Source organism: Lacerta agilis, chromosome 12, assembly GCF_009819535.1.
Source record: "Lacerta agilis isolate rLacAgi1 chromosome 12, rLacAgi1.pri, whole genome shotgun sequence".
In the NCBI taxonomy this organism is placed as follows: domain Eukaryota; kingdom Metazoa; phylum Chordata; class Lepidosauria; order Squamata; family Lacertidae; genus Lacerta; species Lacerta agilis.
In genome coordinates, this window is record NC_046323.1 from 26,030,044 (window position 1) to 26,056,304 (window position 26,261).

The 26,261-nt window shown below is 40.6% G+C and overlaps 1 protein-coding gene across 1 annotated transcript in view; it reads left to right on the top strand.

Annotated features, from left to right (window-relative positions):
- The first annotated feature begins 6,731 nt into the window (after window positions 1-6,731).
- The window catches only part of AGMO (alkylglycerol monooxygenase), a 114,221-nt gene continuing 94,691 nt past the window's right edge, over window positions 6,732-26,261 (top strand). The window contains exons 1-3 of the mRNA XM_033165509.1: window positions 6,732-6,971; window positions 11,812-11,939; window positions 18,838-18,989. Coding sequence (XP_033021400.1) covers window positions 6,837-6,971; window positions 11,812-11,939; window positions 18,838-18,989 — 415 coding nt within the window. The 5' untranslated portion in view covers window positions 6,732-6,836. The remainder of the gene's footprint in view (window positions 6,972-11,811; window positions 11,940-18,837; window positions 18,990-26,261) is intronic.

Here is a 26,261-nt window from a genome sequence, read left to right on the forward strand (position 1 = left end):
ATGGTGGACAAAGAAATTCCAAACAAATCAAAAGAAGCATTTCTATATGCAATAGCAGCGGCCCGAATTTTGGTGGCAAAAAGTTGGAAAGAACAAGAACTTCCAAAGATTTCAGATTGGCAGAGCAAATTACAAGAATTCACTGAATTGGCCCTACTAACTAATAACCTTAGAGGAAACTCCAAGCAAAAATTTGCCGAAAAATGGGATATATATACGAAATATGCCCAAAAGTATAATAATAATTTTGCCTTCATGCCAGCTTTTGGGTGCTAATAGGAAGGATAAAGAGCTGGGAAATGATGGATGTATAATGTGTCAGAATGTATTGAAGAATACTTAAATGAAGCCGCATTGTTTGGGTTACATTCAATATTAAGAGAGGTAGATGCAAGGGGATTTGACAGGAAGTCTGATCTGTGGAAACAATTTTTTGTGGATATATGTATATAGGTATGTGTATGTATGTGTCTATGTATGGATTGCCTATTTATTTATTTGGCTGTGGTTTTTTTCCCTTTTCTTTATAAGATATAAACAATAAGACATAGATACGACAATGTGGGATGTTAAATTTTATTTAGTAACATTATATAACAACAGTTGTATTATGACTTTTTTTTCTTTTTGTTTGTTAAACAAAATGAATTAATAAAAATTAAATTACAAAAAAGAATCTAAAAATTACCAAAGTACACCACTGTTTCCCTTCAGTCCCCTCACAACCATCTATCTAAACAATAATGCATTACCAAATGTGTTTGAGCTGCACCCATTGTGAAATTAAACATTTTAAAAAAGCATTAATCAGTTTCCTAACAAGTCTTGCTTCTGTAGCCAGGGTTCTTGACTCCAAAGCTCCCAATGTGTATACAGTAATTCGTTCTGGAGCTCTCTATAGAGTTGTTGTTAATGTCTAGATACATTTTTCTTTTGTTTAAAGCATTTCTACCTTACTCTTTAGCTCAAAAGTAGCAACAGCCCTTGTTCTCAAGCTTACAATCTAAAAGACATGCCATGCAAGTATATTAGGTTTGTTCCAGAGTTTCCTCCGATATCCATTACAGTATTTAAAAAAAACATGCCTTGGTTCTCAGCAAAATAATCCTTCAGTTTCTTGTTTATGAAATACTCTTCATAAATATTTGGCTATAGTACATAGCACTAGCTCATTAAAATATATATATTGGGAGCCACAGCCCTTAATCATGTGCAAATTAAAGAGATGGAATCAGATACTGGTTTAGAATGGCTGCAAAGTACTAAAAACACATGACACAACGATGCTTATCTAATAAAAAACTTAGACCCTTTAGCAATCACAGCTACCACCAATTAAATGAATCAAAATAAACTGTTGCACAATCACCCTCATCAGGCTAGGAATATATTTTAATAAATAGCACTATTGCCACATTCTAGACTACTTTAATAAATAGCTTAACTAGCAATGCATCAGAAGACTTTAAAAAATATGGTTATTATTTATTATTTTAAGCTATTTCCCATATTCATGTATAACTTCAAATCATTCAAACAAACTATCCGCAGCTCACGTCTGGATACAATTTCACTTTGCAGTGAATTGCTGCCAAGGCAAACGGTATTGCCCAACCCATTCTAAACCTACCCAAACTCCCTTTATGAGTTTATTATTTAATGCTGCTGCAGAGCTCTGAAGAGACCCAAACAGGAAGCGTCTGGGTGTTTTCTGCTCCTAGAGTGGGTGGGACAGAGTTCTTCAGAGAAAATAAGAATATGAGCTGCCTGCAGATCACATTGGGCCAGTTCCTCAATTTCCTCCAAGAGTTTAGTTTCCTTGGATACTGAAATGATTAGTCAACACTAGAATACTATCCTTTTAGACCTGTGTTCCTTTAATTGTATTGGAGAGACCTTGGGTTCTACAAACACAAAGACATAGGGCAGAGGAACACGTACACATCCATGCACACAAAGGTCCTGTTTCTGGAGCCTGGTGCCTACCGGTAATACTGACAAGTCACAGTTCAGCATTCAGCTCAGTGACTATATGCTGCATTTGCTCTTTCAACTCTCCATCTCCAGGACACAAACAGGGCTCTGATAGTCCTTTGATAATATGCCAAAGAAGAGACCATACTCACATAAAATGAATGCCCTATCACATTGCAAACTGGGGGATGTTGGGGTCCCATTAGTAGAATGTTCCTTCTAAGAGAAAACACTGATGCATTTGTTTCTGAAGTGGTCTGCTTTGTGTGACTTTACCCACCTAATTTTCATGGGAGGCATTTGTGGGAAGTAATATCCACAAGAAAAAAAACCTCAAAGATTGTATCATGCCAAAGAATTATGAATGTTCTCATTTTTAGCTGACAGGACGACTCAGAACATTTTCTATATTTTCCACGGGTTGAATCCAGAGATATGCACACCTAAGGGAACTAATGGAACCTGCCTTTTCCTGCTCCTCCAGACCCTTATGCCAAAAGTCACTCCATTCAGCAATGTCCCCTGGATCTCATGAAAAACTTTTTTGGGAGGGCTACTGGCAGGGAGGAAAGCTTGTTCTCAGCAGTCCCCTTCAGTGCACTTATCTTTGGATCCAACCCCATGTATAATCTATTTTAAAAACCATTGATTCTTGCTTATATTCACAGTGTTTTATACACACAGTCTTTTTATTATCTGCATTTTCCAACATGAGCTGTTGTATACTTTTGAACCCATTTGAACTTTTGCAATAAGTTTCACCTGAGCTGCTTTTAAAGAGACATTATTCACAGAGCAGTTTACAAAATACACATTAAAACATAACCATGTATTTGTTGTCATGACACAGGGACTTTACCCCCGTGCAATCAAAATGAACCTCATAATATAGATAAAAGGGTTGAAGTAAAGGTGTAAAGATAAGCGAATATGCTGTTCTTATTTGGAGCACAGAAAGGGCTCCTGAACCCCAATTCAGTTCAGTTCAGTTCAATTCAGTTCTGTTCAAACATCTCTACTTATTTTCTAAAATGGACTCTGAGTCTACTGTGTCAATATGGACATGCTCATATTCTAATTTATTGTTTGGACAAGCAGAGAGCAACATACTGTAGTTTATGTGTACCTTGTGATAACCAGTTTACTGAACCTCTTAAAAGCTGTTTAAGGTAATAATTGACTTCATAAGTATCAATTCTGCATCTATCAAGTATCATCACAATGTTGGCCTGCAGCAGCTCTATACTGAGGAATAAAATATTCCAGCGAAGCAGGAAGATCGGTCAATTCATTTTATTGTTACTATTAAACATTTTGTAACTGATATGGAAAAATCAATGAAAATTTGCAGATATTATTGCTTGCCTTCTGTAATCTGAGAGGAATTTCCTTTAACTCCAACTGTAAACATTCCTTATATATACCCTCTCTGTTACTGATCTTTGTCTCAAACCTTTGTGCACCATTATATTTTCAAGAAGCAAAGTTCTTTCCTTCCATGTTGCCATGTTGACAAACCTAATCTGGACTCAGACTAACAGCAGAGACAGAAAATGCAGTGATGAAACCATAACAGGGTACTTATTCTTTAGCACAAGGTCTACTTACATAGCAGCACATCAAAGAAATGTACCTGCTTCTGGATTCAATTCCTGTTGCTGTGCTTCCCAGCAAGACAGCAAGCAAGAGAAGCAAGATGCCAGATCAAAGTGCTATAAAATAAGGAACAGGTTGTAATACAGTAAGAAAATTATTGCATCAGAACATTAAACACTACTTTCTTAGGTCACTTCTACGCAATTGGTTATTTTTTGGGGTGGAATTCAATTGCACAGCATCACCATCAGATTCCACAATTAAAGTAGATTTGGTGCTTTTGCACAACAAACCCATTTACATTAATAAATAAATAAAACTTTTTGAAGTAAAGAAAGTGATGGGGAAATGCACTAGAAATTGTGCACTGAAATTGCTTGATGCAGTATCTTATAATTTCTCCCACAAATCAGAACGAATGCTCAATAACCAGTGAAGTTATATAACCCTCCCTGCAAACTTCCCACAAACAAATCGGAATGCTAAATAAACAGCAGTCTGGAAGTGACCTTAGAATACCCTGTCTTTGTAATGTATCAAATTAAAGCTTTTTAGTTGTTATTGTTGCAGCTACGGTGCCTCTCAAATACAAAACAAAACTGGCAATACTACACTGTCACCCCTTTTCTCTACTTTCTCTCTTTGTGTGGACAGGATGCAGGCGTCTGTGGCAGACTTTAGGCTTCAAAATTTCAGTGATGGCCTGTGCGACACCAACATTTGGCACCCCTACCCCCCACTTGCTTTCTATTGCTGGTCATTGTTGCAGCAACCAGCCCAGCGCAGGTGAATGTAATCAAGATCCAGGTGCATTGGGAAGTGTGAACCTGCACCTGAGCATCCGCAATTAGCATATGAAGAGTTAATTAACCTGAAGGTATAGGGCAGTTAATATTATCATTACAGTGGTACCTTGGGTTAAGTACGCTTCAGGTTAAGTATGCTTCAGGTTAAGAACTCCGCTAAGAACAGAAATCTCATGCTCTGGCGGTGCAGCGGCAGCAGGAGGTCCCATTAGCTAAAGTGGTGCTTCAGGTTAAGTAAGCTTTAGGTTAAGAACGGACCTCCGGAACGAATTAAGTACTTAACCCGAGGTACCACTGTATTTATTAAATTTGTATACTAACAACATCCTAAGTGTGAGTTAGTGTACAAATTTAATAAATAAGAATAAGAATAAGAAAGTCCTAATTGTCTTAAATCCTAGTCAATCAACTAATGTTGATGAAGTCAGGTGAATTCCTTTGTTAGGTGATGCCTGGTGGGGCATTAACCATTAGCGCTTCAAACCACTAGCATAGGGGTCATCAAACTTTTTCAGCAGGGGGCCGGTCCACTGTCCCTCAGACCTTGTGGGGGGCCAGACTATATATATATTTTTTTGGGGGGGTGAACGAATTCCTATGCCCCACAAATAACCCAGAGATGCATTTTAAATAAAAGCACACATTCTACTCATATAAAAACACCAGGCAGGCCCCCCCAAATAACCCAGAGATGCATTTTAAATAAAAGAACACATTCTACTCATGTAAAAACATGCTGATTCCCGGACCGTCCGCAGGCCAGATTTAGAAGATGATTGGGCTGGATCCGGCCCCCAGGCCTTAGTTTGCCTACCCATGCACTAGTACAGGGGTCACCAACCTACAGCCTGGGGGCTGGATAAGGCCTGAGGGACTCCTTTATCCTGCCTGTGGCCTCCGCCCACTCTTACTGGCGCGGCGCAGGGACACACTTCGGGTTGGAGGAGCACTGGAAATAGCTTGTGCATGGGCCTCCTCCAACCCAGATGCGTACTGGAAATAGCGTTTGCGCATGCATACGGGTGCGCGCTCCCCCGCCCTCCAGCCCGCCATGCAATTCTTGTTGGTGACACTGGCCGGAGGCAAGGAAAGCTTGGAGACCCCTGCATTAGTGTATCAAAATAACTGTCCATTAGAATACAAATAAATAAAGGAGGTGGAATCAGGAGAGATGGGACCAGGAAATGTTTGTATATTTTTTAAAAATGTAGTTACACATAGGTAGCCGTGTTGGTCTGCCATAGTCAAAACAAAATAAAAAATAAAAATATCCTTCCAGTAGCACCTTAGAGACCAACTAAATTTGTTCTTGGTATGAGCTTTCGTGTGCATATCTTCAGATATCTGAAGAAGTGTGCATGCACACGAAAGCTCATACCAAGAACAAACTTAGTTGGTCTCTAAGGTGCTACTGGATGGATTTTTTTAAATTTTGTTTTTTTAAAAAAAATGTAGTACAAACACTAGCCTAACAATTGGGAAACACTTGCCTGTGAGCGCTCCAATTGGAGAACAGCCTTTACCAAAGGTGTCATGGCCTTCGAAGAAGCAAGATCTCAGGAGAAAAGGGAGAAACGAGCTAAGAGGAAGGCACGTTTGGCAAACCCTCACCGTGATCAACTCCCACCTGGAAACCTATGTCCCCACTGTGGAAGGACGTGTGGATCCAGAATTGGCCTCCACAGTCACTTACAGGCTCATTGTTAAAACCGTGTTTGTGGAAGACAATCTTATTCGGCTGCCAGCGATCGCCAAAGAAGTAGAAGTATGTATGTGCCTGGAAGTCCAGCATGGGTGGCAGAACAAAAAGTGATGCTGCTGCTGCGAGGATAACAAAGCAGGCTTGTTTTGGGTTGCTGCTGCGCGCCTCTCCAAGAAAGAATGAAAAGTTTGTTCAGGTGTATCAGATAAGCCCTTCCTCGCCTCCCTTGTGCCTCGTTTCCACGAAAGAACCTGGGCGATCACGCTGCAACCTCGTAGCAAGAAAGCGAGGGTGGCGGCAAACTTTCGTAACGAGATAACGGGAAATTCCATCCCCGTTGAGGCCAGGTTCGGGATCCGCCCCTAAACTAATGGGTTACCCGCTGCTGGCCTGGTTCGAGAAGCCGCAGAGCTCGATTAACCCGCGCAGTTCATCGATCTATTTCCCAGGCTGTCTGCCTAAACGGGTGGCGTAGGGCCCTGGCAGGGACCGCGTCGGACGCGGCCTTGAGACTAACCCCAAAGGCTAGCGAGGAAAGACCGAGCGAGCGCTTCTCTCTCTCTTTCTCTCTCTCTCTCTCTCCTCCCCACCCCCGATAAGTTGAACTTTCCCCTGAGGGGAAAAAAAGGGAGCGCAGGGCTAATATCCTCTCTGCTCTTTGCCTTGGGCTCGCGCCTCTCCTCAGGAGAAAAATAAAAAAAGGCGGTCGGCGTCGTTGTCAGCAGCTACTGCACAAACAAGGCGAACGCAGTCAAGCCATGGCAGCTTCTTCGCCCGCTGCCCCTCAGCGGGCGCTCCCCGTCTCCCAGCAGCTCCGCGCCCTCTTCTACGCCCTCACGCCGAACGAGAGCTCCTTCCGCGCCGTCGAGGAGGTGCCCGATTACGTGGACAAGGTGAGCCAAGCGCAGCTCGGAGGAGGCGGCGGCCTCGACCTCGCTTGGTTTTTTTTTGTTTTTTTTACCTGAGGGGGATTTAATGCTGCCCATCTCCTCTCTCCCACCCCCCAACCATGCACGAACCCCGAGGAAGCAACGGGGGTGGCCTGCTGTGCTTTGGGCTGTGGAACACACGTCGTGGAAACTTCTCTTGGGCTGCCATAGGGTTGAGGTTTATCTCAGGGGTGAGGAGAAAAAAGGCTCTTTTGGGGGGGAAGTGCTGGCGAAGCTGTTCTGTTTCGTGTGGGGCAGACCTGGGGCCCAAGGAGCCGGGGGCCCGATGTGTCTTCGCCCCCCAAATAATTTTTTTGAGCCCCCCACCCCAATTAATTGACATTGCCAGCGCCATTTTCCTAGAAAAAGAGGGGCCAGATTTCCCCCTTGTTCCCTTAGAATGGCAATGGCGCCCACCAGAAAAATGGTGCCCACTGGGGAAAAAAAGCCCTGGGCATTGTTGTTCACATGGTGTCTTATCTATTTTTCAGGGTGGGGATTACCTGCCCCCTCCGTATTTTATTCAAGTTGGTAACCCTTCCTATGGTACACACTTTGCATGTAAAAAGGCCCCAGGTTCAGTCCTCAGCATCTCCAGGTGCTGGGAGAGACTCCCATGTCCGAAACTTTGGACCAGGGCAGACAATACTGATATAGGCAGCATGGGTATAGCCAGGATTTTTGTTGGGGAAGACAGTCGGATCACCCCCTAAAGTTGATGATGTTTTGTGGGGAAATCACAGGTAAAAAAATACCCCCCATTACAGGGGCTGGGGACGCTTTGGTTGGGTGGGTGGGTGGAAACCTCAATTGACTGAGTACTTTTAATGCTTTTCAGTAGCTTCGCCCATGCTTGGCAGCCCACTGTTCTGACTGGGCCTAAGGCAACTTCCTGTGTTCCAGGCCCTGACTCTGGCCTGAAATGAATTGGATTTTAATATTGCAGAGAGCAGGTTGGCACCAGGTTTCAATAAGAATGATACAGGAAATTCTGAGGAAGCCCAAATAAAAAGGGGAAACAAAAATGGACTGGCATTTTAATACCAAGTGTTGGGTGAATGATGGGAGGGGGGAAGTATCTATGACTGTTTACCTGGCCTTCACCCCCAAGGTCCCAGGATGGGCTACAACAATTAAAACAACTTACCAGCACAGAAATAAGGTAGGTCCTAAAAATATTTATATCCCAAGTGTCAAAAGCCTGGATAAAGTGGAGCACCCAGGCTCCCACAATAAGCACACATACCTGGGCAAGTCTCATTGAATTCAATGATTTGTATTCAGTTAATCTTTACTTGGAGTAGACCCACTGAAATTAATGGGCCTAAGTCATGACCATTAATTTCAGTGGGTGCTCTGAATAAAAGTTAGTTGAATAGGACCAGCCCACCCATAGGATCAGACTATTGGCTTGCAATTATGTCCCCAGCTGGGAAGGAATGTTTATTGTTGTATACAGTATACATATACAGTTGCACTTTTATGTACTATTGTTGCCCTGAAATAGAAGCACTTTTCAGATTGGAATGGACTATAGGTCCCATAGTGGTAGAACACATGATTTACATGAATGTCTCTAGTTCCTGACATGGTTACTTAAAGTAGTGGTAGCTAACATTCTTTGGCCCAAATAATGCATGAAGAATGGAGGATATCTTTTCGTAGGGCCGCATGGGCAACACACGTGTGTGTACACATATACACACTGCACTGCACCCTGCACACACACATACAGGCAGGCACAGAGCAGAAAGTCACATGCAGGTGTTCTCTGTTTCATGCACGTGCAACATGCAGGCAGACTCCATCCACCTTGCCTCATCCCCCTGCAGGTTGATCTGATGAGTAGGAGAAGGTAGAGATCTTCCCACTCACCAGATACCTTGCTCTCTCATCTCACTATATCAGTTATCTATCCCAGTCCTAGTTCTGGAATGGCATTCTGCAATGGGGATTCAGTGATGGGAAGAGAACACAAAATCTTAAAAGGTAAGGGCTTGGGAAAGTTGCCTGTCTGAGATCTTGGAAAGCTAATGCCAGTCATATATACAGCAGTGGGTGAGCTGGATCAGTGGCCTATTTGTTAATTCAAACCGGCTTTTCCAGGGTTCTTGGTCACTAGAAAATGTGATATATATATATGAATTGTAGGATCTACACACACATTGTATTGAGCGTGTGGCGGTTGGGAGTGATAGCATCATGTGTGATCCTCCTCTCCTCTCCTCTCCCCACCCCCACATATGAAAAGTGCTAGAATGAAATTTGGATCTGAGAACCTAAATTCTACTTCTGCTATGAACTTTTGTGAAAAACTAGATCCCAGAGTCTACTCAGCCTCATCAGTATAGCTTGCAGTGTGGAATAACTGCAGTGCCTATGACCTACTATATTTTCTTGAACGTTCATATGCTTTTAAAATACCATTTGCTTCATAAATGTCATGTTCAAGTTAGGATTGGTTTCACACCTTCAGACACTTCACTTGATCTCCTGTCTCTTGATGACTCAGCTATATGTGTGAATTGTCTGTACTGAAAATACGTTGTTACTGAGTTTCTGATGTAATACAAAATAAAAAAAAATCAACCAACAACAATCAATTTATTTATTTATTGCATTAGCCATATGGCCATAGCACATAGTGAGAGACCAGGCAGTGACCTGTCACGATTATACATAGAATACTACAGATACAGTTAAAACATCAAGTGTAAAATCATACTGAGTAATACAGATAAAATAAACAGCAATAACAGGGCATGTCGACCGTGTCTATGTCAGGACGTTACATAGGACTAGGGCTGAGGTCAGTTGGCCAAAAAGGCGGCCCTGAGTTTCAGGGCCTGTAATATGTGGATGGCCACTCCACGTGAAATCAGGGGGTTGGCATCCGCCAGTAAGTATTTCATGTGGTCATCGTCCCGGGCGATGATCAGCAGGATTAAAAGGAAAAGCCTGGGTCTTGCTGAGACATATACTGGGCAGTAGAAGAAAAAATGAATAAAGTCCTCTATCTTTCCCTTGTTGGATGGACAGAGTCGAAGATCCAGAGGAGTATTGGAAAATAAACCCTGTAAGAATGCTGTGGGGATGGCATGAAATCGAGCTAGTGTGAAGGCCCTTCTTAGTGTAGGATTTATCAGGTCACTCAAATAGTGGGCCAGAGATCTAACTACCTTCATGCGAGGGAACCATGTGGAGAGTCTGGCCGCGTTAGATAGTTCTAGATCGAGGGCTGCGTCCCCAGCAAGATTCCAGTTGCAAATTTTGTCTTTGTCCCATGAGGATAGGGCGACGAAGTCTGGAAGGGAGTAGTGATCGCAGATGGTCTCCATTCCCTTTGACCAGGTGCTACTGCCGGTAAAGGCTAAGAAGGCTTGTTTGGCTAATAGAGAATTTGGAGTTTCAGCAAGTGATTTGTAGTAGTTAATTATCCTGATAATGGGCTCTTGCTACGATGGATGGTAGATCCAGTTCCATTCTCAGTTGGGCCACCATTGTCCCATTGGGGAGGCCCAAGATCTTTCTTGCCAGGAGGTTTTGCAGAGACTCCAGTCGTTGGAGGATATTCAGGTTCCACCCCCATATTTCCACCCCATCTAGCAACATTGGGGGTATTTTACTGAGGTAGATCTTTCTGATTGGCACCACCAGCTGCCCACCTTTTGCGAAGAAGAATTTCACCAAAGCACCTGTGGTTCGGCAAGTGGCCAGAATGGTCATGTTTAAATGGGCTGTCCAAGATGATCTGTAGTGGAAAGTAATGCCCAAGTATTCAAAGACCAAGCATTGGTCAATGGTGTGGCCCGCGAGAATCCATGATGGATTTGGTTTTATCGTGCCGAAGGGGATAATTTTGGTTTTAGAAAAATTAATTTTTAGGAAGTTTTCTTCACTAAATTGCATGAGCCCTCTCATTCTGTTGCTGAGTCCCAACTTTGTTAGCGAGAGGATTGCCATGTTGGCGTATAGTAAGATGGGTATTTTTGCTTGTTGCAAAGAGGTTGGTTAAAGGCTTTGATAGCTGTTATTATATCATTCATGTAAAAATTAAAGAGAAAAGGAGCCAAAAGGCAGCCTTGTTTAATGCCTCTGGCTAGAGGAAAGGGACGGGAGAGAGCGCCAAGGGGTCCAAATTTCACTCTGGCAGTTATATCCGAGTGAATTTCCATTAGCAGCCATAAGAGCCTTTCTATTAATAGAATCAAAGGCAGAGGATAGATTGACAAAGGCAACATATAGCTTCGAATTGAACTTGGTTTGGTATTTGCCAATCAGAGATTGGAGGACTAGGCAGTGGCCTGAAATATTGTGGCCTTTCCGAAAGCCTGCTTGTTCAGGATGGAATAGGCCAGTTGGTCAACTTCTCAAGGAGAAATCTGGTGTAGATCTTGTTAGTTATATCTAGTAGGCTGATAGGCCTGTAGTTGGTAGGGTCTTGGGGATCTCCTTTTTTGTAAATTGGAATGATTATGCTCTGTTTCCAGTCAACCAACAACAATATTCCTGCAAAACTACATGACACAGGGGTAGCTTACATACGATCCTTTATGATGCTAACTTAATCGTAAATGAGACCGAGTTGAATGGGACATGTTCCTAACAAATGAGAACAGAATTGTGCTGTCATCATCACTTGTAAAAATGTGTAATGCTTATCCAAGCATGTCATTTTTACAATATGCAGATGCGATGGTAGCAAAAATAATGTGTTTTCAAGTATAAATCTTTACTAGGAAATAAGCACTCTGTCGTCTTTTATTGTTGACTATCTTGTTTTTGTGTTTCTTTTTCATTTTAGGCAACTCCATGGTTCATTACCCTGATTCTTCTAGAGTTTATTGTTAAGTGGGCTCAGAAGGGATCATCAGCTCGGGTCAATGACAGCATAGCGTGTCTCTCTGCAGGGGTCCTGTCTCGACTTCCAGAGTGAGTCCTCTCATTTGCGTGGTTTGGCTGATTCATGTTTAGGGGAAAATAATCCCCTATGGCAAATACTAGCTTTCACTAACACAAAAAAGCTAGTAGGTTGGGTTGGATGTGAAAGTGAAGTGTGAAATTGAAGGCATTTAGCTTCTCCTGCTGCCACTGCACTGCAGGGAAACAATCAGTGTTGCCTCCAAAGCTAGGCTTTTGGTTTTTTCTTCTCCACTCGTTGTAAGATAAGAACACACCTTGGCTACTACTCATGTTTTGTTTGGACAGAAACAAACAACGAGCCTGGGTTTGGATGTAGCCTAATGTTAAGCCAGACCATGGTTTGCTTCTTTGCAGCGCAGCTGCACGAGGAGCGTGGAAGGAGCCCAACACCTACTGCTTAAGCAGTGAGCACATTAAACCAAAGTTTATTTTATTATGGGTTAATGTAACATACAAACTAGGCCATTGAGGCATGCAGCTGTTAATACAATATGTAGTTTTGCAGGAACTGGTTTTCCACATCTGCATCTGAAAGTATTTGTAAATGACTAAATAGACTAGACTAAATCAGGGGTTGATAACCTTTTTTGGACCATTGGGCACATTTTGAATTTTGAGAAAGTGCTGTGAGTGCCAGTCCCAACATGGCTATCGTGGCGGACATGGCATAACACAAAATGGCTGTCATGGGGGATCCATCATTGTTGCTGGAAGCTCCTGTGGTTGCAAGGGAGAGAACTGCTTTTTATCATCTTTGGCTACAATGAACCATGCATTGGTATCCTTGAGAATATATTACTGTAATAGTCTATGTGGGGCTTCCCTTAATATTTGAAGCTGCAGTTAGTGCAGAATGCAGCTGCTGGGTTGCTGAATGATGTGTCTGGCCATGGCCATGTAACACCATTGTTAACAGAACTGCACCAGTGTCCAGATTTGCAACTGACCTAGTTTAAGGATTTAGATATTAACTTAAAAGACCCTAAATAACTAGGGCCTGGGTTATCTGAGCAAACACCTTCTCCAACACATATCTGTCTAGTCACTAAGTTCATCCACAGAGGCCTCCTGTTGGGGCACAGCCTGCAGACATCCATCTGGCATTAGTGACGAAGAGGGATTTCTCTGTGGCGGTATTGACTTCTGGAATGGTCTTGCTCTATAAATAAAGCATGCTCCAACAATAATGCAGTTCTGGCACACGCTGAAGGCTTTCTGAAGGAATCCATTCCACTGTCGAATAGGTCTTATTGTCAGAAAGTCCTGATAGTTAGTCAGAATCTCCTTTCTTGTAACTTGAATCTATTGGTTTGGTTCCTACCTCCGGAGCAGGAGGAAACAAACTTGTTGCCCCTTCCATGTGTGACAACCCTTTAGACATTTGAAGATGACTATCATTTCTCTTCTCAGTCTCCTCTTTTCTAGGTTAACATACCCAGCTCCCTCAACCATTCCTTATAAGACTTGATTTCCAGACCCTTGATCATCTTGGTTGCCTTCCTCTGCGCACGTTCCACATGCTGCTTCCCTTGCATGCTTTGTTCAAATTGGGTACTACTACTTTAGTTCATAGTTGACCTTACATCTGAACTAGCAAATTGATTGGTGCTTGCTAAGCACAAGTCATAGTTTGATACAGGGAGTCTATGGCCCTGCAGTTGTTCTTGGACTCCAGCTTCCTTCAGCCCCAGCCAGCATGGTCAGTGGTTAGGGACAACGGGAGTTGTAGTCCAGCAACATCTGGAGGACCAGAAGTTCCCCATCCCTGTATTAAACAATTTACCAAACATTATCCATTGTTCTAGATGAGTTATGAATAGCAAAGCTAACAGGATTAAAAATTAAAACATTCCTTTGTCATTTCTTATCCTAAAAAGCAAGCAAACAAAAAATAGTAAGTTCCTTCCATTAGAGCTTCAGGCAGCCTTCCCCCCCCCCCCAGCAAATACATAGTAAGGAAGTTTGACAGAAACTGTTAAAATAATATTTCAGCAGAGCTCACTGTATCTGGGGAAATAGTAGTGTAAATCATTAACAGCTGAGGGTTAGATTAACGCACTATTGATGATATCCTCTCCTAGGGACTAATTTTCATCTTCTCGGCTAACCGGAGAAAGTTTCCCACTTCCTTGGAAAGCATGTGATTAGTATTAAAATGGTGACTTGCAATACATCAAACCTGTAGTTGGAACAGATCTTCAGACATATAATCAGAATACCTTTTTAGTTGCTGTGAAGAAATTTGAAGCCATGGATTTAAAATTTAAGTATGTAATGCAAGTTTTAAATTCTCTTAAAAGGGGGAAGAATATTGCGGCTGCAATCCTAAAAAACTTAGTAAGTAAGGTCTATTGGACACAGTGGGAATTGCTTCCAAGTAAGAATTGAACAAAAACAAGCATAGTAAATTGCTTAAGGATAATTTAAGAGACATTTAAAATTCATGTAAATGTAAAGCTTTAAAGTTTGTTAAAACCACTTTAGAAATGGAAACTTGGGATAGAAACATTAAAGCTCAGTTCTCAGGAATAAGTCTCACTGAACTCAATGGAGCTGTTCCCTTCTGTAAGTAGAGGGTTGCCAATCATATCGAATTCTTGCTTTTAGATAGTACTGAAAACCTTGACGCTAAAAAAATTTACAAATAAAATTTGCCTTAAGTCTTGAAAAGTTTTCAGTGAACCAAGCAAAACAATAATCATTTCTCCCAAAATAACTATATATATGCCAGATATGAATATCAACTACAGTTCATGCATTAGTTCTTATATTGGTTCATTTCCCCCCATGAAATTAAGAACTACAACTAAATGTTCACAATAACATTTTGGTAGATGTGAAGTATGTGTGTGTGTGTGTGTGTGTGTGTGTGTATAATATTCTTATATTCAGATCCTAAACTGAAGTCTCATTTATTTGAAAGGAATGAACTTCCATGGGAAAATGTAGGATTGCTGCCTGCAGTGTATTGTCAGAAAATACTTTTCAGTTGGTTTGCCAATATACTTTTGTATATAGGCTGTACACTTAATATTGTGTTTTTTTTTAGCCATGCCTGCAATGAAGACTTCCATTTCTAAAACCAGAAAAAGATATAGTTAATGCTGTCAACTTAATATAACTCTCCACACTGAATTGACTACAGAAAGAGGGGAGATTCCTATTGGAATTTTTTATTATGTGTGATTCTACATCTTCCTTTGTTGATAACCTTTAAAATTATGCAGCTGTTTCATATTCATTTTTTTAAATAGCTGAAATTTATTTAACCTATAAGGGCTGCAATTCTTTATACGCTTACCATGGAGTATATCCCATTGAAAACAATGGTACATACTTTTGTGTTGGTTGGAGTTTTATTTTTTATTTTTAAGGGAAACAGCAGAGATTTAAAATAACAATAAGCAAGCGTTTACTAGGCTCTGCTAATAGTATTCAAAACTCTGCCATTTTTGTGAATTGCTCTTAGCCTAAGGTTACTTTATAGCCCGTTTTGCATATTGAGGGTAGAAGTGGATCATATTTGCCTTCCTGAGCGAAGTCAGGGAATAGAACTCCCACTCCTTCCTTCCCCTTTCCGCCACCTTGCGGAAAGTTTGGCTTTGTATTGGAGTGTGAAAAGGGAGAAAAAGCCTTGACTCTAGCATGTCAAGCATATTTCAACTCGATTTGTGTCAACTCTAATAAGTTGGTTGACAGAGTAATAAATTGGTTGTCAGCTCGAGAGCTGGCAACTGTCCAAAAAATAAAAAGGGGATTTCAGATTGCAGGCAAGCTCTTTTGCTTTTTCAACCTGAGGTTTCCAAAGGCTGCTGCTTCTCCCTCCTTTTTCGTAGAGAAAACATTAGGAAATGTTTGTTATTTTACATTTTCTAGTCGTTTTCCCATTGAGAAATGTAAATTTCAATTTTAAAGTAAGTCTGTAGACTTAGTTATGGTGTGTGCTGGTGACTTCTAAGCAATCTCTGTGAAATAAGAGTGGTGTGGCCAGCTTGTACCTTTGTAAACCACACTGAGGTTTGTTTGTTTGTTTGTTTTTTACAATCAAGTGGTGTACACATTTTATTAAATAAATAATATATTTCCCTTGTGCTGATAAATGCTGCCTGTTGTTATTAGACAAGAACAGTGTGTTTGTGTGTGTGTGTGTGTGTGTGTGTGAGAGAGAGAGAGAGAGAGAGAAAGTGTAAGAGTGAGATTTTGCTCCATAATCAGAATCAGCAGAACATGCATAGCTGCTCATGGTAAGCATAAGGTGGTAAAAAGTGTCTGTCTTTCTAATTTTGTGTTATGCCATGCTCTCCATGGCAGCCATTTTGTGCCCCACAGCATACAAAAGATTCACAATGTGCACACTTAATCCAAAAAGGTTGGCAGCCCTTGTTATAAGTGGATTTCCTATCTCATATTTTATTTGTGTCATAGCTTCTGGATTTTAGTCTTTGAAGATCCAGCTTTTCCTAGTAGCCCCCTTTCCTTTATTCCACAAAACTAGATAGCAATTTATGGATTTTTCACACATTATTTATCTAACCTTTTGCAGAATCGCATATAAGGGCTACATTACTTCAAAATAGGTAGAAATTAAAGCCAAGTTGGAATCTTAGTGAATTTTCCTACTATTTTGCAATGAAAATTTGTCAGAGGTTCTGATTCTACTCACATTTCTTGGAGCAAGTGCCATTTACATAAAAAAGTTTACTTCCAAATAAATAATCAGTTTAATTATCTTCCATTTTTTTTCCTTGAAACCCTTATTGAAGGGGGGAGTGGAAAGTTTTGTTTGTTTGTTTGTTTTTGAAAAAAAGTGTAAGCATTAAATAACTGCTAGGTTGTTGACTTTCATAAAATATTATCCAAAAAGACATACCGGTAAGTAGCTGTAGATGCTTTTTGTGATATAATGAATTATTCTTATAATTCTAGCTATTATGTTTCATTTTTTGTAATCCATTGATAAATGAAAAATATGCACAATTTATTTGCGTGACTTTTCAAAACAAAACAAAACCATTTCTTTGCAGTTAGTCTGAATTTTACACTCTGGCTGCAACCCATGGAAAAAAAGGACTCAAGGGCAAAATGAAAGTTCATAAAAATGGAGGAAATGTATCTGTTCATATTTCTGGATATGCTGCAAAAGCATTACATTTCTTTTATTAACAAGGCCAAAGTGAGAAAACAGTATCCAGTGGCCACAATCCAACACAGAGTCAGGCACTCTTAAGCCCTTTTGATTCAGTGGGGCTTAAGTCCATGTAACTATTCACTGGATAGTGGCCAATAAATGATAACATTGTGTTGCTGGATCTCCCCCCCCCTTTTTTTTCATTTCCTGGGCAGTGAAATGATGTTGAGAATACTTTTTTTTTTTGTTCCCTTTAGACTAGCATTGGTTCTCTTCTCGCCAGTTGTCTGTATGATTAAGAATTTAAGCTAAGACTTGTGAATGCCTCATGCTATAAATTGTAAAAATATGGTTGGTCATATAAAATCATCTTTAACAATATCTGAAGAACAGGACTCTTATGAAAATTAAACATTTTCCAGGTGTTTTGCCTTAGAAAATGGCAGGTTCACCTACCATTGAAAGTTGCATGGAAATTCTCGGTCCATCAACTGCCAAAGTGAGGTTAAACAGATATCTTGCGTGGAAAATCAGGGCAGCTGTTGGAGGGCTATGAGTGAGGCACAGGTGGACTATGACAGCCAGAGGTGAAAGAGGGTCCTCTCATTCTCTTTCTGAATTCTTTTTGGCTTTTTGAATTGTAACCAGGAAACACTGCCAATTCATTTCCCAAATAATAGTTTAGTGTTAACACACTTTGATCATAGTGATTCTTTGTAGCTAGAGGAATCAGGTGGGCAGAGCATTACAGGTAATTTTGGGTCAGTTTAAGATCCCAGCACCACAATAGCAGCAATCTTAATACTGCTGACTGCATTTATTTGTCTTGTTTGTCATTTTTTGACTCTTTAATGTTCCCTCTGCTCATTGGGCCACTGCTTCTGTAGATTCAGTTTGGTAGGGCCCTGTTGATTCGATTTTGAATAATTTATCTTCACCTTTTTTTTGCATTCCTTATGAATTTGTGTTTATTGCTTCAGCAAGTGTTCTTTCACCGCTTTTCTACAATATTTATTTATTTACTGAATTTATATTTACCTATATTTACCTTGTTTTTGGCTCCTGAAGGAGCCCAGGGTGGAAAACAAATCCACAAGCTAAAAACAAAAACATTCTATTTCAGTTAAAACATTCTTAAAAAACAATTACAGTTTAAAAAGTACTCCATCAAGTGATCTCAGGGAGGAGCAGTATTCTTCAGCCACCCAATACTGGAATGTTTTCAAATTCCTCCTGAGTATTAGTAATGATGGAGACCTACAACTCTCTAGGGAGGGCATTCCACAAATGGGGAACCGTCACTGAAAAATTGATGCAACTGAGTAGTGCACGTGGCAGCACTGCCAAAAAGGACTCACTTGTTGATTGTGGGGTTTGAAATGGTTGAGAGGAATCTTTTAGTTTCTTTGGTCCCAAGCCATTTAGAGCTTTATACGTCTCATTTGTCAATGCCTCCACATCCTTGTCCAACACAGCCTTTTCTGATTCTGATGGAATGGAAAGATAGAGCTGCTTATCATAGGCATACTGATAACACCACCCTCCAAGTCCCCATACGACACTGTCCAGTAGTTTCCTATGGTGTTAAATAGCACATGAGACTGAATGGACCCTTGATGATTCTGAAAGGCATGGAGTCAAGCAACAATCTCCTAGTACTTGGGAGTAAACCATATTCAACTTCTTTTGAGTAACTTTCTGCTGAATAAAAGCTGAATAGAATTGGGCTGCATGTTGAACTCAGAAATTTTCTTCTGAACTATGCCTTCCAAATTTCAGAGCTTTGTCTAGAAGCTTTGAGCTGGCAATATACATCTATGTGTGGGACAACTATAGACTTCTGGAACTGCCATGGGACTCACCGTGGACGTGGTATTTGACATTCCTTGGAGTAGATTTTGGTTACTACTGGTGCCACCGTATGGCTCATGGTAAGATTTGTTTTGCTTTTTTATTTCTTGTATATTTTTTATTTGTTTTCTCAAGGGATGCTGATGAAAGCACGCTCAGCTGATGCTGCCAGGAATGTATAAATCTTCTCTTTAACAAGTTGCTCCACCACGAATGCCATTTTGGCCATGAGGACTGTCATCCTGTCACCCAGGACCAGACTACTTATAGGCAGAGTAAGGTGATTTTTTTCAGGCAATAGACACTGGGGGTGAAGTAGTGACAACAGTCTACCCCTGCTATACCCCCTCAGCATGTTTGCAGGCTGTTTTCACTCTCCTGAGCTGTTAGTGGTGCTGCTTATCTTCCTGTACTCCCTAGTCATGTTCCAGTGCATCACAGACAGTACCATTGGAACAGGAAAGCTGAGAGCCAGGCAGCTCAGGCTACAAATGCCAGATGGCATATGTGTGCATTGTTCTGCTCCTATTATGCATGTGCTTCCTGCTGCTGTTGCATTTGTTTGAGGAATGGTGAATTGAAGTGAGATGTTCGAGGACAGAGCTTTGTGTCCCTCAGCTGCAGTAGAGGATGTTCTCCTTTCCATAGTGTTAGAAGTATGATTCACATACCAGTCCATTTCATGTTTCCATTTCAGTTTATGGAATGGAAGGGGCATTATTATTATTTTCCTTTCTAGGCAGCAAAATGTTTTGGGCTAGACATGACTGGATGTAGGCAAGTAGACAGAAACCTCAGAGGCAAGACACAGGCAGGCTGGAAGCTGCAAATGGTAAGGTTTGTCTATGTGAGTGAACCATTGCGAAGATAAAGACTTCACTTGTTTGGAAAATAACTACATTTTGTGAAATTCCCCTAAATTGTTGAATTATCTTTATTTACTTGAGTAAAATGCACCAGTGAAAAGTTTCAAAAATGTATTGGCATTTCCCTAAGAGTGAAGTCAGATGTAATATTCTGAGAGCAGTGTGGCCCATTTGGGAGTGTCCTCCTCCCTGTGTTCAATTTGAAGGTTTATTTCTTTTCTTGAGTTAGGTAGCTGGGGTACCCAGCATGCTTCTGATGGCCTGGTACCCATACTGTTGCGAAGAAATCTCTTCCCCTTACATCCACCAGTCTTTGGAACAATTTTGCAGTTAAATATTTTCCTCCTTTTAATTAGCAAGGCAAAGATGAACGAACACACACACACACACACAATTAATTTAAAAATGAAAAAGATTGGCAGCCTTCCTGAAGCGTGAAAGGTAGGGGCTAAAACTGAATGGCCGTATAAACATTTAATTTGCTGTTATATATGTTTGTATTTTAAATAATATCAGTCACCTTTAAAGTCCAAAATGGCCTGGAGTGAGGTGGAACATATGAACTTGCATGTAGTTAAAGATTTGCTCTCTGGCTCATCCATTCACACAGATCTGATTGGTAGTTATCAGAAATGGGGTCTTCTCCTTGGTGACATCACAATTATGAAATTCTCATGAAGATCTGACAAACGCCCTGTCTTCCCCTTCTTATATGGGTGCTTTGAAACTTTATTTTTTGAAATAAAAATCAGGCATATTTGCTTTTTTTTAACCTTGCTTTTTAATACCTCTGTGGATTTCTACTGTGTTATTTGATTTCCAGAATTGTTTAACATGCTTCTTTAAATGTAAGCTGTTCCAGAACATGGGTTTGAAAAGGAGGGTATAAATTATTTAATAATTTTAGGCCAACATGCCTAAAATTAGTAGGGGAACCTTTTGGGGTTAGCGTGAACTTTTGTATTTCCTTCAAATGATAGGAAATAGAGATTTCTATTCAAAGGGGAAACATTACGAAATCCTCAGATGTGTGGAAAACATTGCTGCGGATTTAAAAACTATAAGGACAGGTAGGAAATTATGATGGGCTGTTGAACTGAGGGGAAGGGTGGGGTGGCTCCTGCCGCTGATGAGAATGCTTGTGATGGAAAAAGGAATGGGGTCAGAATCGGGCTAGAACAATGCTGGGAGGGTTTTTGAATTAAGAAGCAGAGGAAGGAGGCAATCGGACATACAGCAATCCTATGGGGAGGAACTCCAGACTTCATTTAGAGAGAGGGGTGGGTGGGAGATGAGGAAGTGCATGGGAGATGAGACAATGCTAAGGGGAGGGAATATTCATCATAAGGGGTAGCCAAATTCTTTGTGTGGGTGTGAGAGAGATGGGGAATATTTTTCATCAACAACAACATTAACTGTATTGGCAGCACTAAGATGTCCATGATTTCCATTATGAAAAGCTATTATAATACATCTCATACTGAGCACATAATCCTATCCCGCAATTTGCATTGACAGAGAGGAAAAGAAAATCTGTTCAGTTCTGCTTGGGGGGACGGGACAATTGCCCTTGAAGAGAACACTGTTGAACTCCTATTTTAAATTATAATTAGACCATTTCATTGCAGGCAATACGATTTTTAAGGTTCAAACTACATGTGACACTCGGTTGCATGATTCTTTCCCCAGATGATTTGTTTCTTTAATGCAAAGCAGCCTTGGAGGAGGCTGTGATCAAGAGCGGGGAGAACAGTAGGGGGGTTGTTTTAACTCCTATCCTTCCTGCCATTAGTCTGCTGAAAATCCTCCCCCCCCCAGCTGCTTTCCCACCTGTGGGGAGAAAAGAGATTAGGTCCTGTCAGGGAATGAAGCACACAACTATGCAGTGACAGGATGTGTGCATGGTTCATTCTGAAACAGCCTGCTCACTACTACACTGGATGGGTGCCAATTCAACAAGGTACAATAATCTCGTGCCATAATAGCCACACAGAATTGTCAAGGGAACATCTTTACACTGTGGCTGAGGAAACTATCCAGTTCTGTTCTCCAGAAGTGTTCTATTTTGGGCAGTTGTATAGGTAGAGGACCACTGTCTTGCTAGTGATTAAACTAGCAAGTGAAGTGGAAAAACAGCAGTGAAAAGGAGGTTACTAGTCAGTTTGGGGCATCCAACACCATGTGGGATTGGCAAGATACGGTAATGGCTGCTTGTGTTTTGCAAACTATCAAAGGACTCAGGAGAGCAATGCTTCCCTGACTCTTCAATGACAAGCCATTCCATGTGAGGCTGTTGAAGAGCAGCAATGTAAACTAAAATGAATGTTACACTAAACATATATTATTAGTAACTTTTTTTGTAATTTGCTTTCAGCTTAAAAAAACAAACAAACCAGAAAAGAGACTTCAAAAATGTATTAGAAAGTGCCTTTGAACATGTGAGCCATTGTGAAAAAGCTCAATAGATGGCTTTTCAAATTTTTGCAGACCCAACGATTTTAACTTTCCTAATTCTGAGGCTTTTAAAAAAGGTGGGAAAGCTTTCTGTAGAGGGTGACAGTATAAGGTTTCTCATCTACTGTAGTTACATTGTTAGTCTTATGTATATTTTGCTTGGTTGATTACAAATACAGTATGTGATGTCTTTCCCCAGTGGCCAAACATTTTTTTTTTAATTTTAAAGGTGCCAAAATGCTTTTTAGTTCAAGAATGGCAGTGCTTTCTCCAGGATACTGGAGTGTTTGCTAGGTGATGCAAAAACAAAAATGGATAAAACAGATTTATTCCTCTGCACTTTTCACTTGCACATGAGAAGCTCCATGTTGGGCAAAAGATTCTTGCATTGCAGAGCGTTGGACTAGATGACCCTCGTGGTCCTTCCCAACTCTACAGTTCTGTAATTCTGTGATTTTTTAATCAAACTGTCTGGAGAGAATCACTCAAACCGTGAGGGCAAACATAGCTGCTGTTTCAAGTGCTGGCAAAGTTGGCCTCCCCCTTGGTATTTTTGGTTCTGCTTTGTTTTTAAATAAAAGAAATTCTTGGCCATTTAATCTCCCCCCACCAGAACATTTGAAAAAATTCACTCTGCTAAAGTTGCGCTTTACAGGGGAATGGTGGACCCCAGAAAGAAGTGTGTGTTTGAGGGAGGAGATAATTTTAGCCTGACATAAAATAATGCAACATTTATTTTAAAAAGTGGTATTAGTATCAGAATTGTCTGTGCTGAACTTTAAAACTTAGCTACATAATAAAATCAAATGTGTCGGTTGTATGGCCCTTGTAGTTTAGATGCATCAAGTTAAACCACAATAAGAAGACTTCAGACTACTTATATTTATACTTACTGGCATCCCAGGGAAAAAGGTAAAGTTCAGTTTATAGAACCTGGGCAAATAAGGATGTAACTTTTTCTTTTCTCCCTTGGGCTGAATCTCAGCTGAAATAACTGACAATTTCTGGACTTGCAGGAGGAAATGATGAGCTAAGATAAATATCCAGATGTTTGCTGGCCAGATGGATAATGTTACATTTTGGAAGACAATGGTATACCTGTGTCTCCTGACAGGAAGTTGTAAACACACACTACCTTTTTATCTCTTTAGTCCTGATGAAAGTTTGTCTCACTTTTTTAAAAAAATATAAAAGTGTGCAAATTTTTATAACTGAACCTACACCGGTTCCAAATAAGAAATCCTTGCAGCATGGAGGCACAGTCTTGAAATGGTGGCTGCATCTGTCGAAGTTAATTTAACACTCTCTGTGCATTGTTTTCAGTTCACGGGAGACTTGGCTTCCAGAAGTGCCTTTCCAGCATTAGGAGATAGGTGTGCCATCTTTCCCCATGCTTCCTAGGATCTAGTCTCATGCTTCAGGTTATTTATGTCAAAAACTGCAAACCTTGACTTTTCACCTGTCCACACCAATTCAGCCCCACCCTTTAGTCGTTTGGTTACATTTCAATCAAATTATTGAAAGTAATATTAAAAAGTAATGGTTTTTATCCAAAGTTAGTCATACTCATAATAGACCCATTGAAATGAATGAGCATGACTAATTTACGTCCATTAATTTCAGAAGGTCTACTCTAAGTAATAGTGGAATACCACCCTATGTAAATTATTCAGCAGTGTAAACTCATATTAAGTATAGCTTCTCAGCTCCCAGAAAGCCACATATGCTGGTTTTTCATGTAGTCTGGATGCATCCAGAAGGTGGAAAATAGTGTTGAGGTGAAATGGAGGGTGCTTTAAAAAACAAAACAAAAACAAACACTTTAGACTCTTAAAAAGCACCCTCTTTTGGTTAATTTCATGAGGTGGCTATGAATAGGATGAAGGTGTTTGTCTGTGCAGATTAAGGGCTCTGTTTTCTGCCCTCAGTCTGTATTGATTTTCTGACATCAGGTATAGCCAGGTCTGGGGAGAGCCTTAGCTCAGTTTTAGAGCCATCTGCTCTGCCTGCAGAAGGCAGGGCCGTCTTTAGCATATACTCCGCTGGGGTGCAAAGATCTGCCCAGTGAGCCCAAATTAACTTTTATTGAGCTTTTTGAGGGAGGGGGGAAGCTGTTGACCTTTTTATAGGGGGGGGGCAAACTCAAAGTTGTTGAGCTTTTTTAGGGAGAGGAAATACGGAGTAACAGGAGGGGACGGGGACATTTGCTCCATTGTTTTTCACTGCCACTGAACGAGAGGTATACAGTACATTTGGCACCCCCCAGAATTTGCCGCCCAGGTGCCTCACACACCTTGCACCCCTGGGTAAAGAGGGCCCTGGCAATCCTTGGTATCATCAGGTAGGTCTGGGAGAGACCCCTGTTTGAAATCTCACTGTCCGTCAGAACTCAGCTAGATGGACCAGTGGTCCAATTCAGTACAAGGCATCTGCCTGTGTTGCTATGGTTACGTGATTTAGCGATGTCATGCTGCGTATGATAACCCTGATTGACTGGAATTGCATAGTCAGCAAGGAGGAGGGGATTTTAAAAACTGGTGCCAAAACAGCAGCTGATTGAGGTTGTAAATGACAAGGAGCAAAAGATAGATGGAATGGTGCTATTTAAAAATGAATTATGTTTATAAACCACTTAGAGGTTTTTTTTTACAGTTTAGCAGTATCCAATTTCTGTTAAATAAATATAAATAAATAAATAGAGGGGGGAAACTTGGTACAGCACTGAAGAAGCTTAAAAATCCTAGGGGTTGAATTTTCATGTCCCCCTCTAAATTGTTTTATGGACAGGTCTGTAGAAAGCTTTTTGTTGAAATAGGGAGTTTCCAGCTCTTTAAAATGTGGAGCTATTTAGCTATTTTAATGGTTAAAGGCATGAGCACTTGCAGTTGTGCACAGTGGCCTGTTTGCTCCCTTTGTCCTGTCACTTTGTATTCAACCATCTCTCCCATGGGATTGAAAGGATATATCATCCTAAATAAAATTAAAAGGTGTCTCAATTTGCTATTCTGGGTCCACGTAGAAAAGTGTTGTTCATCTGTTGCTAGCGAATGAGCATTGTGTCTCCAAACTATGCTTTGAGCTAATTACATTTTAGGCCAGATGCTGATGCAAATATGATGCTGCACCATTGAAAGAAAAGAGGAGGGGAAGGAAGAGAGAAGGTGCAGTGGAACCTAAACAGTGCTTCTGATTCCCTTATCAGAATAAGATTGGGCAACATTATGCCTGCACTAGTCCTGGGTCACTGATTCCTACTAGTTTCACATCCTGCATTTTCTTCTTTTTATCCCATTCTTCTTTTTATCTAATCCCAGGAGGATTGCAACATGTAGCCTAGGAAATCTTGACTCTTGAATTGTTATCTGCTAAGCAATAAAACAAGCACTATTTTGTGTCTGGTTTCCCACCACCTGTATTCTTTGAAGAGAAGCTAAGTATCATAAAATAAGCAGAATATGTATTACAGTTGTATATACAGTGCATCGGATTTTGAGATTCCTTGCAGATTCCCTGATACTTCTGTTAAACATGTGCTTGGCAAAAGTTGGGGTGGGGTGGGGGCTACATTGAGTCTCCCCACCCCCACACAGCTACATTCTACAGACAGTATCTGTAGATCAAAACATATTTTAGAAATAATAAATCATAAATAAAATTGGTCAGGAGAAGGTTATTATTCATATTACTTTTGTTTATCCCACATTTAGATAATACAGTATCTTGACTGATACCATCTTACTTGATAGTATATTCCTCCCATCTAACAGAATACATTTCCATATAAATATGGAATCACAGGATCATTTGTTTGCATGAATGTATGCACTATTCATTTGCCCTTTCCCAAGACTAGCATGTACCAATGTTGTTGTTTTTTTTAACCTGCACTTTCATTACAGCTGATAACTGTGTTTTTAAATCCCTTATGAATTGGCAGAGACAATGTTTCCCATTAAGTAAAGCATTTAGATTAGTGATTAACTGTAATTATGGGAATACACTTAACTTCCTTTGACTTCCTTAGGATTGCAT